Source organism: Anabrus simplex, chromosome 1, assembly GCF_040414725.1.
Source record: "Anabrus simplex isolate iqAnaSimp1 chromosome 1, ASM4041472v1, whole genome shotgun sequence".
Taxonomy (NCBI): Eukaryota; Metazoa; Arthropoda; class Insecta; order Orthoptera; family Tettigoniidae; genus Anabrus; species Anabrus simplex.
In genome coordinates, this window is record NC_090265.1 from 1,068,039,041 (window position 1) to 1,068,057,656 (window position 18,616).

An 18,616-nucleotide genomic window follows, 5' to 3' on the forward strand; every position below is an offset into this window, starting at 1 on the left:
TGTTGTGAATGCTTTCCATGAAAGAGATGACATTAGACACAATGGTCAGTGATTTGGTGACTTTGTTGTAAAGAAACTGATGGGACCTTACATGTACAAAGGAACAAATACCGCATGCAACAGTTTCTGTACCTCCTTGTCTCTAGTTGAAACCTTGAAAAACAATTCAACTATCCCTGTCGATACTATGAACAGAGCTTGTATGGAAGTACCTGTCTTTGTCAAAAAGAGGCAAAGGAAAAGTATTGGTGACGACCAGTGATGCTACACTAACGATCTATGGACAAAAATGTTCTCGTTCTGAGTACTATGCATCCAGATGTTCAAACTGAGGGTAGTGAAAAGAAGGAACCAGAGACTGCAACTTTTTATAATGGATCTAAATATGGAGTTGATGTAGTTGATCAAATGTCCCATAAGTACTCAGCGCAAGCACCATCAAGGCGATGGGCAGTTCACACTTCAATTTATTGGATTTGGGAGGAATAAATTAATGGGTTGTGTACAATGCACTCCAAGCGATTTCAAGGTGTCTTTCACTGGTTTTGCTGTGTGAAACGGCGCATTGTCGTGTAACAAAATCACTTTGCCATGTCTTCTGGCCACTCCCTTTGGCCCATTCAGGTCATCTTCTGATCTATGCGTGATTTAAATTAATAATTTGTTGGCGATAGCATTGTGCATTAATGGTTTCGCCGGACTTCAGTAGTTCGTAATACACAATACCGCTCTGGTCCCACCAGACACAAAGCATGGTATTCTTGCTGAAGCGATTTGGCCTTGGTGTTGGAAGACTGGCTTCGCCAGGTGACAGCCACGATTTTCTCTGTTTTGGGTTTCTAAAATAAATCCATTTTTTGTCACCCATCACAATTTTCTTTCATGACGTTGAAGCAGTGGTTAACAAGTGATTTTGCGATTTTCCATTTGCTGTTCATTTAAATCATGTGGGACCCATTTACCGAGATTATTGATCTTCTCCCATTGCTTGTAAACATATGCTGATTGTTTCTTGTGACATATTTAATGCTTGTGCCAATTGCTGTTGAGTTTGAGTTGGGTCATCATCCAGTAACGCCCGCAATTGCTCATCTTCTCACTTTTGTGGTCTATCAGAGCGCACACTATCTTTCACACTGAAATCACCATGTTTAAATTGTTGAAACCATGTCACACATGTTCTAATTGATGGAGCGTGTTCACCATATGTTTCTGCCACCAAACAGTGACTTTCTACAGTCTTTTTCTTTTGATTAAATAAGAAAAGCAATGAGTGCTGCAAATGTTCTTTTCCAGGCACAAACGTTGACATGATCACTGAGCGATACAACAGAGATGCTGGTGTTTGGTGACTCAACTTGTGTGGGTTGGTAGGTTAATGTCAGATGAACAAACTGACATGTGTCAAATTCATCTGCTGCGTACTGTCCGCTGGTGCCATCTCTTAGTGAAACCGGAAAAAATTTATACATACACCTGGTACATATGCTCCTCATGTGACAAAATATAAAGGCAGCAACGCATGTTTGGAAGTTTTTCATTTTCTGTTTAATAATAAATAAATGTTATAATTCTCAAAATATAATATTAAGCGATCAATAACTCCATTTGTTAATCAAAAGTCACATAAAAGGAAAGTGAGTCATAACTGACCTATTGATCAATCAATCAATCAATCAATCAATCAATCAATCAATCAATCAATCAATCAATCAATCAATCAATCAATCAATACTGATCTGCATTTAGGGCAGTCACCCAGGAGGCAGATTCCCTATCTGTTGTTTTCGTAGCCTTTTCTTAAATGATCGCAAAGAAATTGGAAAATTATTGAACATTTCCCTTGGTAAGTTATTCCAATCCCTAATTCCCCTTCCTATAAATGAATATTTGCCCCAATTTGTCCTTTTGAATTCCAACTTTATCGTCATATTGTAATCTTTCCTACTTTTAAAGACACCATTCAAACTTATTCGTCTACTGATGTCCTCCCACGCCATCTCTCCTCTGATAGCTCGGAACATACCATTTAATCGAGCAGCTCGTCTCCTTTATCCCAAATTTTCCCAGCCCAAACTTTGCAACATTTTTGTAATGCTACTCTTTTGTCGAAAATCACCCAGAACAAATCGAGCTGCTTTTCTTTGGATTTTTTCCAGTTCTTGAATCAAGTAATCCTGGTGTGGGTCCCATACACTGGAACCATACTCTAGTTGGGGTCTTACCAGAGACTTATATGTCCTCTCCTTTACATCCTTACTACAACCTCTAAATACCCTCATAACCATGTGCAGAGATCTGTACCCTTTATTAACAATCATGCTGATGTGATTACCCCAATGAAGGTCTTTTCTTATATTAACACCTAGGTATTTACAATGATTCCCAAAAGGAACTCTCACCCCATCAATGCAGTGATTAAAACTGAGAGGACTTTTCCTATTTGTGAAACTCACAACCTGACTTTTAACCCCGTTTATCATCATACCATTGTCCATCGTCCATCTCACAACACTATAGAGGTCACCCTGCAGCCGCTCACAATCTTGTAACTTATTTATTACTCTGTACAGAATAACATCATTTGCAAACAGCCTTATCTCTGATTCCACTTCTTTACACATATCATTGATATATATATATAAGAAAACATAAAGGTCCAATAATACTGCCTTGAGGAATTCCCCTCTTAATTATTACAGGGTCAGATAAAGCTTCGCCTACTCTAATTCTCAGAGTTCTATTTTCTAGAAATATAGCCACCCATTCAGTCACTCTTTTTTCTAGTCCAATTGCACTCATTTTTTCCAGTAGTCTTCCATAATCTACCCTAGGTTCTAGGGGTGAGCAAAACAGTTGCGGTTTTAGTGTTAAACAACTATTCACACCCTATTCACAAGAAAGGCTTGAAAATGGATCCAAAGAATTATAGAGGAATATCACTGCTGGATGTAATGTACAAGATTATTTCTGAAGTCCTTAAACAGGACAGAGCCACAATTGGACCCACAACTTCAGGAATACCAGGGAAGTTTTAGAAAGGGTAGATCATGCTCTGAACAAATACTAAACCTCAAACACATTATGGTATGCATACCAAAAATCAAGGCAAAGCCGTACGCAGTCTCCTTCATTGGTTTCAGAAAGGCATATGATTCGATTGATAGAGAATCCTTTTTATCAGTCCTAGAGGAAATGGGTTTGGATAAGAAAACAATATCATAAAAGCGACTATCACAAATATGTTTTTGAAAGTTAAATTCATGGGTGAACCATCAGATTTCTTCAAAATAAGAACAAGACTATGGCAGGGGAATGGGCTCTCACTGTTGCTGTTCAACTGTGCACTTGAGAAAGTAGTTAGGGAATGGAACAAAAATATAAAGGCTGGGTTGCAAAAAGAAGAACCTTAAAATCAACTGTATTGCCTTTGCAGATGATATGGCCTTGTTTGCTAAAACGAAGGAAGCAAGGGAATAAATCCTTGAACTAGAGAAATAAGCAGCTAAAATAGGTCTCCACATCTCCTTCGAAAAAACCAATATCATGACAAACAACGAACAGCCACATAAATACCTTCAAGTCCAGGAACAAAAGATTAAAATAGTAAAAGAATTCAAATATCTCGCAGAATTCATTAGTTGGAATGCTGCGGAACGCAAAGCAATGGAATCCAGGAAAAATAAACTTGAAATGGCCTTCCAACTAACAAAAGATAGATAGAACAAGAAATCCCTTTCATGGGGAACCAAAATTAAACATTATAAAACAGTGATTGAACTAGAAGCACTACATGCAGCTGAAACAATAAGCATGAATTTCAAAGGCCAGATAGAGAAACTAGACCTAAAAGGAAAATTTTAAGAAAGATTATAGGACCAAAACTTCAGGATAATAAGATAATACACATCAAGAATGAAACACATTATAAGAAAATTGAAAAACTCTCAGATACTATGCGAAAAAGAAGGATAAATTTTGATGGTAATATTCTCAGAATGAACTCTAATAGATTAACCAAACATATCTTTGACTTTTTCCTTAACCAAATAACAAAACCCAATGGGTTTAAAGAAAGTGAATAAGACCTAGTAGAATTAAAAATTACAAAAATTCACTATTCGATATAACAGATAAAGTAATAACTAAAGACGAAAATATATGGTTCCAAGGCAAAACTACATTAAAAGCCAAACCTCTTATCTCAGAAGATGAGAGGAAACAAAGATCAGAAAGAATGAAGAAATACTGGATACTAAGAAAAGAACAACACACAGAGAAAAGACTAATTCAATGTATTCCAAAGAGGCTGAAATGAAGGAAGAAGACGACGAAGAAGACAAAGAAGAAATCTCATAAGCGTCACAGACCTTAACACAAGGTGAAGTAAGATTTTTAAAATAATAAAAAATGTAATAGTTGGAACTATAAAATCTACTTTTTAGATAAAAACAATACTTTGTGAAATGGACAGGTAAATGTGAAATATGATTCAAAATCAACTAGGTTGCCAAGATGAACATTTCTAATCATTCCACATATGCTTGTGAGCCACTCACCTTCTTGACATGGTTGTAGCATCAGTCAAGAGAGCACTCACAAGGGCGCTGGGTTGATCATTCTGTTGCCAGAGAACGTACATGGGTTGGCCAACCTATAACCAAGAATTGTTAAAATCAGTTGCCATTTTCTGTGCTAACAACTCTGCGAACACAAAAAAGAAGAGTAAGTAAGTGAATGAATGAATGAATGAATGAATGAATGAATGAATGAACGAACAAACTGTAGTACCTCTTCGTGTAACTGAGGATTATCCCACATGCAGCGTATCACCACATTATTGTAGTCACTACTTGCCCAAGAAGGATGAATTATTTTCTGCCTGTTTACAATACTAGCTTGAAGACTCAAGCCAGGTAAATGGCTTACAACATTAATACGTTGAAATACCCAAACCTGTAAAAAAAAAAAAAAAAGTATAGAGGGAAAGAACAAATATTTTAAAAGAAATTAATAATACATCAAAAGTACAATATGGTGATGTTTTCAAAAATAAGAAAGATGACATTCACAAATATAAGACACCCTTTTATACATTTACTCTAATAGTAGTCACATCTTTCCTCAAAAAAGATATTATTTTAACTGCATCATTATGCTACTAAAGTTTAAGTAGACCACAATGAAATTATATCATAAAAGGAAGTGTTTGACTATTTTGTCCAGCCACATCACAAGAATACCCAAGTAGAAGGACTGCCTGAAGAAAATATTTTACGTGATATAAGAAGTCAATCAACTTCAACAATATTGTGTAGAAAAATGAATTCCGTAGAGATTTCATCTCATATTAGCTTTTAACTTATTTGTCATCTTAATTAAAAGCAAGTCTCCTGTTTTATATGGTTATGATTGTTGAAATGCAGTTACCTCAATGAGAATCCTGTGACAGCATCCAACACAATCCAAGTATACTTCAATCAACATAGTTTCATTAATTATGAAAATGAAACAGCTAAGAAAATCAACCGTTATTGATGGTTAACATCTTAGTCTTGTTTTCATATTTTATGTTTTTTAATTTTTGCAAAATTGTTCTTTAATTAAAAGAAGTTTGTGCTCAGATCACCACTCTCCAAAAACATTGCCCTCAAAATAGGATTACAAATAGCCTTTGAGAAAACTGAGATCATGCCTACGAAACCCCCAAGCATAAATAAAGTCTTCATATATGATTAAAATTTTTTACATAGTTCTACAATTCAAGTATCTTGGAGAAATCATCACACACAACTTACTATTAACAAAGATGGGTAGGTCTACCTATTCAATGCCTTAAATTTTATGTTATCAGTATTTATTCATTATACAGGGTGAAGCGAAATTCGCGCACTCAGGCGTCGCAGCGCGACTCCTCACATGTTAACAATAAAAAAATGTCTCTCACAAAAGTTTGTCCTGCGAGTATATCCGGCAGAAAAAGGACGTTGAAGAGTGGCAATCTGGCTACACTGTAACCACATGTAGGATAACTACCTCTGTCAGCACACATTAGTCGTGCGGTACAGTTGGTGCAGTGTATAGAGTTTTGGGTTAGCATGCAGGAGGTTGAGGGTTCGATCGTGGGTTGAGGCGCATGTTTTTCATTTCATAACTGTAGTTCAGGTGGTATATTTCATAAATGTAGTCCAGGTGGTACGGTATCTGGCATCTTAATCGACAACAGCGATTGCAGCGGGTCCTCTAGAAACCACTTTCACTTACATACTACGATCCTAGAGATGGACGAACAATCGTTTTCATTGGTCAGCTTTGAAAGACGCCCTTTCCACGTCGTGGGCGTGAATTTATTTGCTGTTGACGATTAAGATGCCAGAGACCATACCACCTGGACTACATTTATGAAATAAAAAACATACGCCTCAACCCAGGATTGAACCCTCGACCTCTTGCATGCTAACCCAAAACTTTCTCCACTGCACCAACTGTACAGCATGACTAATACGTGCTGACAGAGATAGTTACCATACATGTTGTTACAGTGTTGCCAGATTGTCACTCTTCAACGTCCTTTTTCTGCCGGATATACTCGCAGGACGAACTTTTTTGACGGGCATTTTATTATTGCTGGTATGTGAGGAGTCGCGCTGTGACGCCCGAGTACGCAAATTTTGCTTCACCCTGTATATTAAGACTAGTTTCGACCTTTCTACTGAGCCATCATCAGAATCACAAAGGGAAAAGACATTATATGTAATTTACAATCACCAAAACTGGATGTATCACACTGGTATGTTTTGACTCATTGATGCAACATGCTATGATCATATTTTAGTCTATTTAAACTTATATCACTTGCACATGTCAATCACTTGTTCTTGTAAGAAAACTATGGTCTTGATATATGATGTAAATATTAAACATTTAAGATACAACAATACATTAAAAATATATTCTTCCAACATATGATTTTTTTGATGTCTTTTAGTGTAGTTCAACCTTCTTCCAGAATAGGTGCACTAGTTAGATAATATGAGAGACGTATAATAAAGGTCTAATATAGTCTTGATATATGATGTAAACATCACAGGGACTAAGATAACACAATAACACATTAAAAATATATCTTTCTGATATATGAATCTATTGCGATGTCCTTTGGTGTAGTTGAACTTTCTTTTAAGATAGGTGTATAAGGTAAACAACGAGAAGTGGATAACCTATCTTTGTTAATAGCGATAAATCGTCAATGTGGACCATGAAGAAATTAATTTCACATGACACAACATAAATGAGAGAGAAACATGGATAAATACATCTAACAAAATGAAAAAAGCCCAATTTCTAATCGGGTCAACGTATAATATGAAATGCCAGTCAATAGATACTAAGATCCAACACTATAAAACCGTAACTCTCCCAGAAGCCACGTACGCTTGTAAAACCCTGTTCCAAATTAAAATAAAAGAAGAACTGATTAGCTCCTCAAACCTGAAAGGAGAATTGTCAGAACTTGCATAAATAAAAAATACCAGGTCGAAGGAGCCTGGAGAATCAGTCCTAATGAAACTGTTTATTGAAAGATTGACCCTATCACCAGCACAATGAAGAAAAGAAGAATCTTGTATTCCTTTCACATCTTGCGACAGCCAGGAGATCAGCTTTTACGACAACTAGTGATGATAAATCTAGGAAAAAAGACAGGAGGGCTATGGATCTACGAAATTCAGCAAGAACTCAAAGCAGTTGGACTCGAGATAGCAGTTGCAGAGAACAAAATTAAAATTAACACCCTTCTTAAGACTGACAAATTTTTAGCAGAAATTACACATAGACGTGCTATAGAGATTTGAGACTAATTGAGAAAATTATGATTGGAACAAATGCAAAAGTACTGGGCAGGTCACCAAATCTTCAAAAAGAAAGTGAATGTGGAAGAACTCAAGTGGTTCAATGTGGCCAATGAAGTTAATAATTACAGTTTCATTGTTATGTTCTAACTATTTAACACACTGATAATTAATGCATTTTTCATATCTGCATGTGTAAAAGTACTCATGCACTCGTATTTTACAATAACATTGTACAGCAACAAAAAAAGTTGAATGTTTTCCTTCACTTCGTGAGTCAATTCTTACTAATTTAGGGTTGAGAAAAATGAATATCACAAATAATTTTTTTTATTAGCTCTAGTTTCTGTGATATTCAATAACTCGAAGTACTGTATTTTATTTTAATGGATCGAGAGAAAACGATACATTTTAATTACATATGCCAACAACATTGAAAGTCTATTTGAAACTTTTAAAATGACAGTAAACCGGGCGAGTTGGCCGTGCGCATAGAGGCGCACGGCTGTAAGCTTGCATCCGGGAGATAGGGGGTTCGAATCCCACTGTCGGCAGCCCTGAAGATGGTTTTCCGTGGTTTCCCATTTTCACACCAGGCAAATGCTGGGGCTGTACCTTAATTAAGGCCACGGCCGCTTCCTTCCAACGCCTAGGCCATTCCTATTCCATCGTCGCCATAAGACCTATCTGTGTCGGTGCGACGTAAAGCCCCTAACAAAAATAAATAAATAAAAAATGACAGTAACATTTTAAGAGTTGTAAACTGATGGAAGAATACCGAGCAAGTGGTTGGGTCTGAAGAGAAGCATGTGGTGGCTTTGTGAGATCATTGCTTTTTTGCTTGCCTCTTACTGTATAAGCGATTTCTGGAGCATCCCTACACAGAAACCAGCAGTAATCCGCAAGCATTGCTTCATTCCAGCAGCCTCGATATCTTTGCTCCATTACAGAAATATCCTGATGGAACCTTTCTCCGTGTTCATCACCGACAGCTCCACAACTAGGAGGGAAAAAGTCTAGGTGGGAGTGGAGAAAATGGATTTTAAGAGACATGTTGCATCTGAGTTGATGGTATTTTTGCAGAAGCACTGACACCAACTGAGAGTAGTTATCATCTCTTGAGTTGCCTAAAAATCCATGAATAACTTCCTTGAAGGCTTTCCAAGCTTCCTTTTCTTTCCCCTCCAAAACTCGTTCAAACGCAGGATCCTTTATAAGTCGATGAATTTGTGGCCCAACAAAAATACCTTCCTTAACTTTTGCATCATTTAATGTAGAAAATTTGTCTCCTAAGTACTTAAAGGCCTGTCCTTCTTGGTTCATACCTTTGACAAAATTTTTCATCAAACTGAGCTTTATAAGTAGGGGTGGAAGAAGAACATCTTTTGAGTCCACAAGAGGCTTAGCAGCAATATTTTTTTCGCTTGAGTTAAGATATCGTGTAGGTCAGTCTGCTTTAATATAATGTGATTTTCTATCCCTACTGTCCCACATACATAAAAAGCAGCAGTATTTAGTGTATCCCAGTTTCATTCCTAAGAGCACAGCTGTCACTTTTAGATAGCCACAGATTTTCCACTTGTGTTCAGTGTATTTGATTGCGCCGAGAAGGGCTGTCATGTTTGCATAAATCTCCTTCATGTGAACTGCATGACCAACAGGAATAGATGGAAACTGGTTGCCACTGTGAAGTAATACAGCTTTCAAACTAAGCTTGCATCTATGAATAGCCTCCATTCAGTTGGATCATGGATCAAATTCAAACTTTTCATCAAACCATTAACGTCGCAGCAAAAAGCAAGATTGTTTTTCTTCTGAAAAAAAAAAGGAAGCAGTTCCCTCTGACGTTGTCTGTACTGTGAGATCCTGACATCACATTGGAGAAGATTCCATTGCTGTAGTCTTGACCCTAGAAGTTCTGCCTTATCCTGTGTTAAGTGAAGGTCTCGAATGAGATCATTCAATTCTGCTTGACTCAGTCTGTGCTGTTTATCATCTTTTTCCTCAAAATCAGGGTCAAGGGATGAGTAAGGCTTGTTGGTTTCTTCTGTTTCTACACTGAATTCACTTTCTATTTCCATTTCATAATTTTAAGGAGGAGTAGGAACTGGTGAACTATCTGAATGTGGAATAGGTCCAATAGCAGATCGAAGATTTGGATATGCAATGGATTCTATTTTCTTCATTGACAATCCTGACTTAATTGGTGGAGTCAAGCAGAAATAGCAGTCATCTATATGGTGTGTGGCTTTGTAGGCTCCCGCCAAAACATAGGCACAGCAAATCCCATGGATAGTTTTTTATTCTTCATCCATTCTCGCAGTATAACTGAACATGAGTTGCAACATATACGTGAAGCCCATGACTTATCCTGGTCCCCTACCTTGATACCAAAATAATGATGATAGGCAGTCTTCACAAGAAGCGTCAGATTGTGTTTCTGTGACGAAAATGTTATTTCACCACAAATGTAACAAAAATTATTCACGGAATTTACACATTTCCGTGGTATGTTGATTTAACAAATTTTACACGTTAAGAGCACTCCAAAACCAGAAATTCTGCATTAATTAAAACAGAAACTCACAGTCACAGCAACAGTACTTATGTTTATTACCTACAAACAGCTTTCCCCGAAACTGAAAATGTAGACTCTAAAAAAGTATATGTCACTGCATCTCCAAAGCAAGAGCTAATCGGTCATTTTCATGGTGATTTTTGAATTCACCAAGTGGAAATATGTAAAAATAGGCTACTTTTCGGCCCGAAACATTTTCATTGTCGTACAGTGTAATCTGTTCCCAAGAATGATATCAAAAGAAACTAATTTAATGAAAAATTAATTAATTATATATTTCAGAAGGAATGTATTAGCCAGCTGATTAATTTACCTTTCTTAATTTCAGTATACAGCAGCCAAGCAGAAATTAAGAAGAGAGTTCATAAACTTCACAGGCAACTTCGGAGACACCTTTGTAGTCTAGTGCTGTTCAGAGTGTTAACTGGCACTACTTTCAGAATCATCAGACACGTAAGTCCCCCCCACAGTAACACAAAGGTTTTGAAGTCCCTAGTGGGGGGACAATACTGCCTAGACAGCTCCAAAGAGAAACTGTTTACAAAGAACTCCATTTGGTTATCCTGCACCAACTCTACGAAATCAACTGTCTCGGGATTAAAACTGGCTATTCTTTAATGATGCTACCCTAGCTCATCAGTGATTTTCCCAACTGCTAACTAAGATGCCATTTCATTACACTCTCAATCTGGTGTCTTGTATCCTCTTATGAGAGGACATCAGTTTCAATGAGTGGATTAGCCATTACTCAAAGTTCAGATTTCAGATACTCCTCAGGTAAGATGTACACTCAATGAAATACGTAGAGCATATGTTTACAGTGGAGAATTACTTGAGTTCCAATCTGAATTATGTACACAAATATCAGACCAGATGAAAATGCAATATTTTGAAATTATTGTTCTAAACTATGAAACAATACTTTTGTCTCATCATTACCATTGCCAATGAACTCCTATTATTGTGAGTTTGTTAACCATCACAACCTATAATGGCTCCTTTCCACTAAAGATATAATATCTATAGTTAACTTGACCCAATGCCAACATGTGACTCTGATGTCTCATCTGTTCCTAAATACTTTTTTCAGACATAACTCTGTCTTTACAACTTTCTGGCTTTGACTCTCTCTGACTGACCTATGTGAGAAAAATGGAGTTGGCATGTTTGGGGATGGCATTTTTATGCTATCACCTATCTTTTAATCGTTTCGAAAGGTACCTACAGAGTTCCCACCTCTTAGTGGTAATTAGGAACCGTTATCATCTCGGATGTCACGAGGTAAAGTCTCTTGCTTTTCTGTACCCTGCATTGTATACTTATATTCTATTTGTTAGAGAAGGCTGCCATAGGTACCTTTAGTACATTATATCTTTATGTTATTAATTCATTTCCTCCTGGTTCATGTCTGCCTTTTTGGTATTTGTGTTCTTTCTATTCATGTTTTGTTTTTGTGGGTATTTTATCCCCCTTTTTGGTCACAAGCGAGATAGCGAACATACAGCTTATTATGTATGTTCGAGTGATGGAGTACTTGTTTTTATTTCTGACCTTTTGAGACCAAACTTTTGCCTGTGTCGGGAATATAATTCTGCCCATGCCTGAAGCCTGTTACCTATGTTTATTTATGTCTATGGTGCGCTCATTTTATCTGTTTATGCTTTTGGCTTAGAAGCATAGGTTAAGCTTTCTGACAAGAGTGGTGAGTTTTTGTGATCTGGCTTTGGGAGTCTTCTTTGTGGCTGGTTATGTACATTGGCCAAACTTTTGGGCTCAGTAATGTGGGCTGATTGTTTCTGGAATGTGTAATAATAAGGATTGCACCCATGTGGTATCCAGCTGATTTACATTTGCGATGTTTGACTTGGTATTGAGGTCTCTGGTCGTGTGAGTGTGAGAACAAATGATTAATGGGATGTATAGTACTATCTACTGCTCATGAGTTAATTCCGTTAATCCTGTTCCCCTTTTTCTTTTTGCTTGATTCAGTTTTATGTTTTATCTTTAGGAGATTTTTCTCTATTTCTTTTAACTTGTTATTTTCTTTGAGGTAACTATGGCAATTCCATGTTTATTTAATATTTTCTTTTTTTGAATAAATATCTTTTCTTTTAATTTATTTTATTGGTACACAGTAGTTTCCATTCATGCTTAAGCTTTATGATACCAGATGCAAGTTCTGTTTCAGACTGCTTTCTGCCTGCTCTGGCCGAGTCCATTATTATTTCTCTTCAACTGCATCGTAAATCTCTGCTAAACTTAATCTCTCTCCAGCTAAACAATCTCCATTACATTATCACCTAGAAAGGGGTGGTGCAAGTAGGACTACCTAAGGAGTCTCTGATGCCAGATGGATAATACCATTCAATTATTGACAGACTGGTGCCAGAGACTTGCAATAAATAAATAATGGATATATTTGGAGAGAATACACGAAAGTTATCCCATTTTAAAACTAATATTTGTATGCCATGAAACTTATATCTTTAGTTTCCATTCTGGTAGATTGTCTGTTAACAGCGTGAAAGAAAAACAAGTCAACACAGATAAAGTGCAGTAAATAGGGTACCTTTCTCTTAGAATTTGCTTTACATTGCACTGCATTGCATTTACAGGTCTTATGACAACAATGGGATAGGAAAGGGCTAGGAGTGGGAAGGAAGCAGCCGTGGCCTTAAGATACAGCCCCAGCATTTGCCTGGTGTGAAAATGTGAAACCACAGAAAACCATCTTCAGGGCTGCCGACAGTGGGATTCGAACCCACTACCTTCCGGATACAAGCTGACAGCTGCGCGCCTCTAACCGCATGGCCAATTCGCCCAGTATACCTTTCTATTATAAAACATGTCACTGTCAATGATGCAATTTTCATGTAGAAAACACATATTTCCTCTGACTCGCTCTTGGAAATAGACTGAGACTGACGTAATACGTCCCCTCTAAAGCCACTTTGGCAGATCTGACAATGGCAGAATAACAGAACACAAAATAAGAGGTAACCAACTGAACAATCAGCTTATGAAGTATCCGACCAAACATTTTATCAAAATGTTGGGTTTCCCATCACTTCCCTCATATGAATAATTAGAATAAATTTTACCCAAAAATTGATTTAGAAAATGTCTACTCACCATATTCCAATATATGATTGGGTGTTCATCAACAAACTTTGGCTGAGTAAGACAGGTATCACCTTCATGGTATAGAATATTTTCAAATTCTTTGCGTAGCACCAGTGGGTTAAGATACGGTACTGAGATAGGATCAAGAGCTACAGGTGGCTCACCAGGAAGCTCCTCCTAAAAAATGAAAGGGCCTTTGATATTATGACAGATCTTTTCCAAATAAACTCTTTTTTGTAGCACAGTTTTTAGATGGAACATTAATGTTAAGAATTCACAATTACCTTACTTTCTTCGATGTGTGATAGCACTCCATCCATCTCAGATATACTTGATGAGTCAACAGACGTATTGCTAATACCTGAAATCAAGACCATGCCCTTAATTTCAACTGAAGTAATATTCAAGGAATCATAGGCACAAAGAGCTTCCATATTACAGGATCCTGTAACAGCAGGAATGTTACTAAAATCTGGTTAGATCCTCTCTGAAAGAATCTGGAGTATGAAGCACTAGACGGCAAAAATGGGTCTATGACTCGACCTTCAATCTGTAAAAAAAGATGCCTTACAAAACATTGCATTGACACTCGAGAGAAAAGGGAACAAATATCTCATCTTGATCAAAACATTCAGTCTTCTTGTAGAAGAGGTAATAATTTCCTTACTAACTTCTGTTCTGAGATTGAAGAGCATGCAAACTAAAATCACAGCAGGATCTCTTAAATAATCACTCGAGAATTCAAGCTACATTTCTGGACTATACAGAATCGCCAGGGCGATGATGGCGTGTGTATACAAAATGTTCTAGAGACATGGAGACTGTACTGTCAGTATACAGTGAACAATGCAATGAACAAGGCCACATGAAGGTAATTTAATCTCGAAAGCATCCTCGAAGGTGAAATAAAAACGGTTTTGAAAATGATGAGAACTGGAAAAGTGTGTGGGCCTGAAGGAATAAGTGCAGAGGTCTTAAGCGCTACAGGCATTGCTGGAATTAAATTGCTGTTAAAAATATAAACGGCAACATAGAATTCTAAAAGATGGCCCAACAATCCACCTTTATCCCAATCCATACAAAAGGACTGAAGAGAAAAATGTGGAAATTAACACTTAATTGTTTTGATTCACATGTCAGTAAAAGTTACGCTCCATATCCTACGCAAACGATTCAGAGCATTATTAGAGTACCAAATCCATGACGTCCACAATGGATTCATGAAAGGAAGAGACACCTGTGAACAGATCTTAAGTCTAAGACAAATCACTGAGAAGGCTAGGGAATACAATGTTTTGGTATACCTGTGCTTTATTGACTAACAAAAGGCCTCCGATACTGTCAAATGGAACCATCTCTGGAAAAGTTTGGACAATCCATCTGATTGATTTCTGCAAGTCTCTGCATAAGGAAAATACAGCTACTGTAAGGATTCAAAACGAACAGTCAAAATAAACAGTCCCAGCAGTTTCGAATGTAGGCTGGAGACTTTCAGAGATGTATCTTGTCACCACTACTTTTCAATCTTGATGGTGAATATGCAATGAAAACTTCACTAGATGAATAGGATAAAGGATGTTCCATTCTTCTTCTGCTTCTTCTACAGCTTTTCTCCACAACTGTTGGATCACGGGTGTGAAATGTGTTGCACATGTGGATTTGGCCATTTCACAGCCGGATACCTTTCCTGATACCAACCCTATCTGCAGGGATGTATCCACTATTACGTGTTTCTGTGGTGGATAGTAGTGTGGAGTGATGTCTGAATATGAAGAGGAAAGTGTCAGAACAAACACAACATCCAGGAAACAAAAAAAAAAGAGAGAGAGCGAGAGAGAGAGAGAGTGTTATAGAGAGAGAGAGAGTGTGTTATAGAGAAAGAGAGAGAGAGAGAGATGTCAGAAGGAAATGGACATTACATTTCCAGTCTTTGCCACTGACTAAGTTCTTAACATCGCAACTAGAATTTGGCTAAAATCAATGCAACAGCTTCCTGAGCCAGAGCTTAAACAAGGAACCCAGTTATTTAGTTATTTAGTAGTGAAAATTGCTGCCTGGGAGACTGATTACCTCGGATCGAGTAGGGGTATTTCAGTCGCCTTGACAAAGAATACTGCAATGTATTCGAAATTTTGGCAAACTGTACGTGATGTACAGACAATTACAACACGGTTCAACCCGGAAATTAAACTAAATAATTCTTCACACCGTGGAAGCTTCACCTCTAAGAAGGAACCCAGTTAGTTCTTTCCTTTCTCTACTGTCCAAAATTCCCTTTCCCTATTGAGGTCATGGATTAAATCCATGATCTCTATCAAAGACAAATGTTACTTAGAATTTATATCTGTCTATCCTGTTTGATTCTGGCAAGGAAAGAATATAAGCAATTTATCCACACTCAATTAACACGATAGCCTTTTACAGTATTAGTATAAGGTATATATTTTTAAAGTATTGAAAAAAGTCTGTGGTAGTTCTTTAGTATACTGCTAACTCTGGTCATTTTTGCTGATGCTTGGGCAGAAAAGGTCTAGGACAGAGAGGGAGTGGCTGAGACCTTATTTAAGATATGACTGTTTGCAACTTCACCAACATGTGGGGAAAAAGGAGTGGTAGAAGAAGATATATATTATAGTTTGTACATTTTTGTGTCTCCTTGCTCAACATATGATTGTTGGTAAGGAACAAACAAGTGCAATTCAAGTGTACTGTAGTATATTTAATCCATACGGTTTAATTTTCTCCTTTGAGTTACGTTCCTGGTTCAGTTTATCACACTATCTCACACTTCCTACATCAAGACAGCATCTCTTCCCATAATGAAGCTCAGAAGAAGAGAAGATCTTGTGGAATGAAAAGAAATGGAAAATTATAAACTGCAGTTGATTAGGCCTGTCTATGAAAATGCCAGTGAATTAAGACATGGAGTAGACTCAATTCATTGTACGCTACTTGATATAATAGCCAAAAACCTCAATTTGAGGAATTTTCTTTTGGATCAATCTCAAACTCCCACCAAGGTCTGTCTAGGGAGGTCTGGTCACGCTACCACAATCCTTTGCGGTGGCGGCCATATTGGGTCTCAAATATCGTTATGTGGGCGTGCCCGATGTAATGATGCGAGTTATTACTTGTATTTTGAAGGAAAACGGGACACTGCGCCGCAACAAATTGTCAAAATAAGACAGCTGACGGAATTAGTGTTTCGCTTCCCGAGAAATAAGCAAAGGAGAGCTCAGTGGGTACAAAACTGAAGGCATGACAAATGTCAACCTACAGATAATTGCTTCTTGTGCAAGGTTAGTGAAGTTATACATTCGTATTATTCTTGAATGATAGTATGTTTATATGAACGATGTTTTATATTTATAGGTCTTATGTATTTTCTTCTAGCATCATTTTGAAGAATCGCAATTTGAACTAAAGAGGGCAGATGGACGGAAACTACTCAAGTGGAATTCCATCCCAACAATTTTCAACGTCCCTAATCCACCTACATCTTTGATATATAATTGGAAACTTCCCAAAGAAAGAGAATTGTCTTTCCAAACAAGCAAGAAAAGTAACAGGAAGTGTGTAATAGTAGTATTGATGTTTATGAAAATTTCCTTTTCATGTGTCCGGCTCCATGGCTAAATGGTTAGTGTGCTGGCCTTTGGTCATAGGGGTCCCAGTCTCGAATCCCGGCAGGTTCAGAAATTTTAACCATAATTGGTCAATTTTGCTGGCACAGGGGCTGGGTGTATGTGTCGTCTTCATCATTTCATCCTCATCACGACGCGCAGGTCGCCTACGGGATTCAGATCAAAAGACCTGCACTTGGCGAGCCGAACTTGTCCTCACACGCTTCTGGCACTAAAAGCTAAACGCCATTTCATTCCACTCCTTTTCATGTAAACTACAGACAATATCATTCTAACCGTATATGCAACGTAGAAATGTTTCACAGATATTTGAAATGCTTGTTCCTGTTCATTTACCAATTATAATCACAACAAAGAATAAGCCTATCACTTCAAACTAACAATTTATGTCCAGCTGACCATCATTACAACAATGTTATTGATAATAGCAGTCTTATACTGTACTGTAGTTATTATTTACAGCTAAATTTCATTCATCTGAAATGCTCTATAGAGTACATTATATGGCTGTACAAATACTTGAAGATCACAACACTCGCTTCACTCGCACTAACCAACTACTGTAATTTAATGTACCGTAGCCTAACATAATATCCTAATGCAATCCCTAAAATTGCCTAACCTAGGTTAACTCAATAGCGACTGAATTTCTATTTCTTATGGAATCGTGTCTAGCAATGGCTTTAATTTTCTTAACCATTATTATTATTATTATTATTATTATTATTATTATTATTATTATTATTATTATTATTATTATTATTGTTATTATTATTATTATATGCATGAATATTAGGACTCAGCTAAGAGCCCCGTGGTTGACAACCTACGCTCCCTAGTTAGGAGCGCCTGACGCCCCTTTCAGTCGCCTCTTATGACAGGCAAGGGAGACCGTGGGTGTTGTTCTATTGCCCCACCCACGGGGGGAAATCTATTTTGGGTTGTGACTACGAGGTCCTTAGCTGAGTCATTACATGGCTTTCACTATTCTAGCCCATCCGACCTCCCCTGGTCAACACTTGTTCTTTTCCGACCGCGACGGCATTAGTGCATTCGAGGCCTAGGAAGTTTTTCATTTCCACGCACTTTGTGGCCTTCATCTTTCTTTTGCCGATACCTTCATTTTTCGAAGTGTTGGTCCCCTTCCATTTGTTTTCTTCTGATTAGTGTTTATAGAGGATGGTTGTCCAGTTGTAGTTCCCCTTAAAACAATAATCACCACCACCACTTCGTACTATATGGCTGCATGGGTTATCAATAAACTAGTTAAGAGTGGCCAAGAACATCACTCTTGTTTCATATGGGCAGAATATTTTTGCCTTAGAACCCAAAGAAATACCATATGAATGGATAACAACAGTTACCATACATACTTTAATGCACTCGACTCAAGAAGCATTCGGTGTTTGTCAACATACTTG

General features: G+C 37.4%; 1 protein-coding gene across 6 annotated transcripts in view; it reads right to left on the bottom strand.

The window, feature by feature from the left end:
• Crag (DENN domain-containing protein Crag) overlaps positions 1–18,616 on the bottom strand; it is a 579,187-nt gene that overhangs the window by 89,773 nt on the left and 470,798 nt on the right. For all 6 annotated transcript variants that reach the window (XM_068225395.1, XM_068225392.1, XM_068225393.1 and 3 more), the window contains 4 exons: positions 13,836–13,912; positions 13,561–13,728; positions 4,792–4,956; positions 4,560–4,654 (listed from right to left, as the gene is read on the bottom strand). In XM_068225395.1, the coding sequence (XP_068081496.1) occupies positions 4,560–4,654; positions 4,792–4,956; positions 13,561–13,728; positions 13,836–13,912 (505 nt within the window). The remainder of the gene's footprint in view (positions 1–4,559; positions 4,655–4,791; positions 4,957–13,560; positions 13,729–13,835; positions 13,913–18,616) is intronic.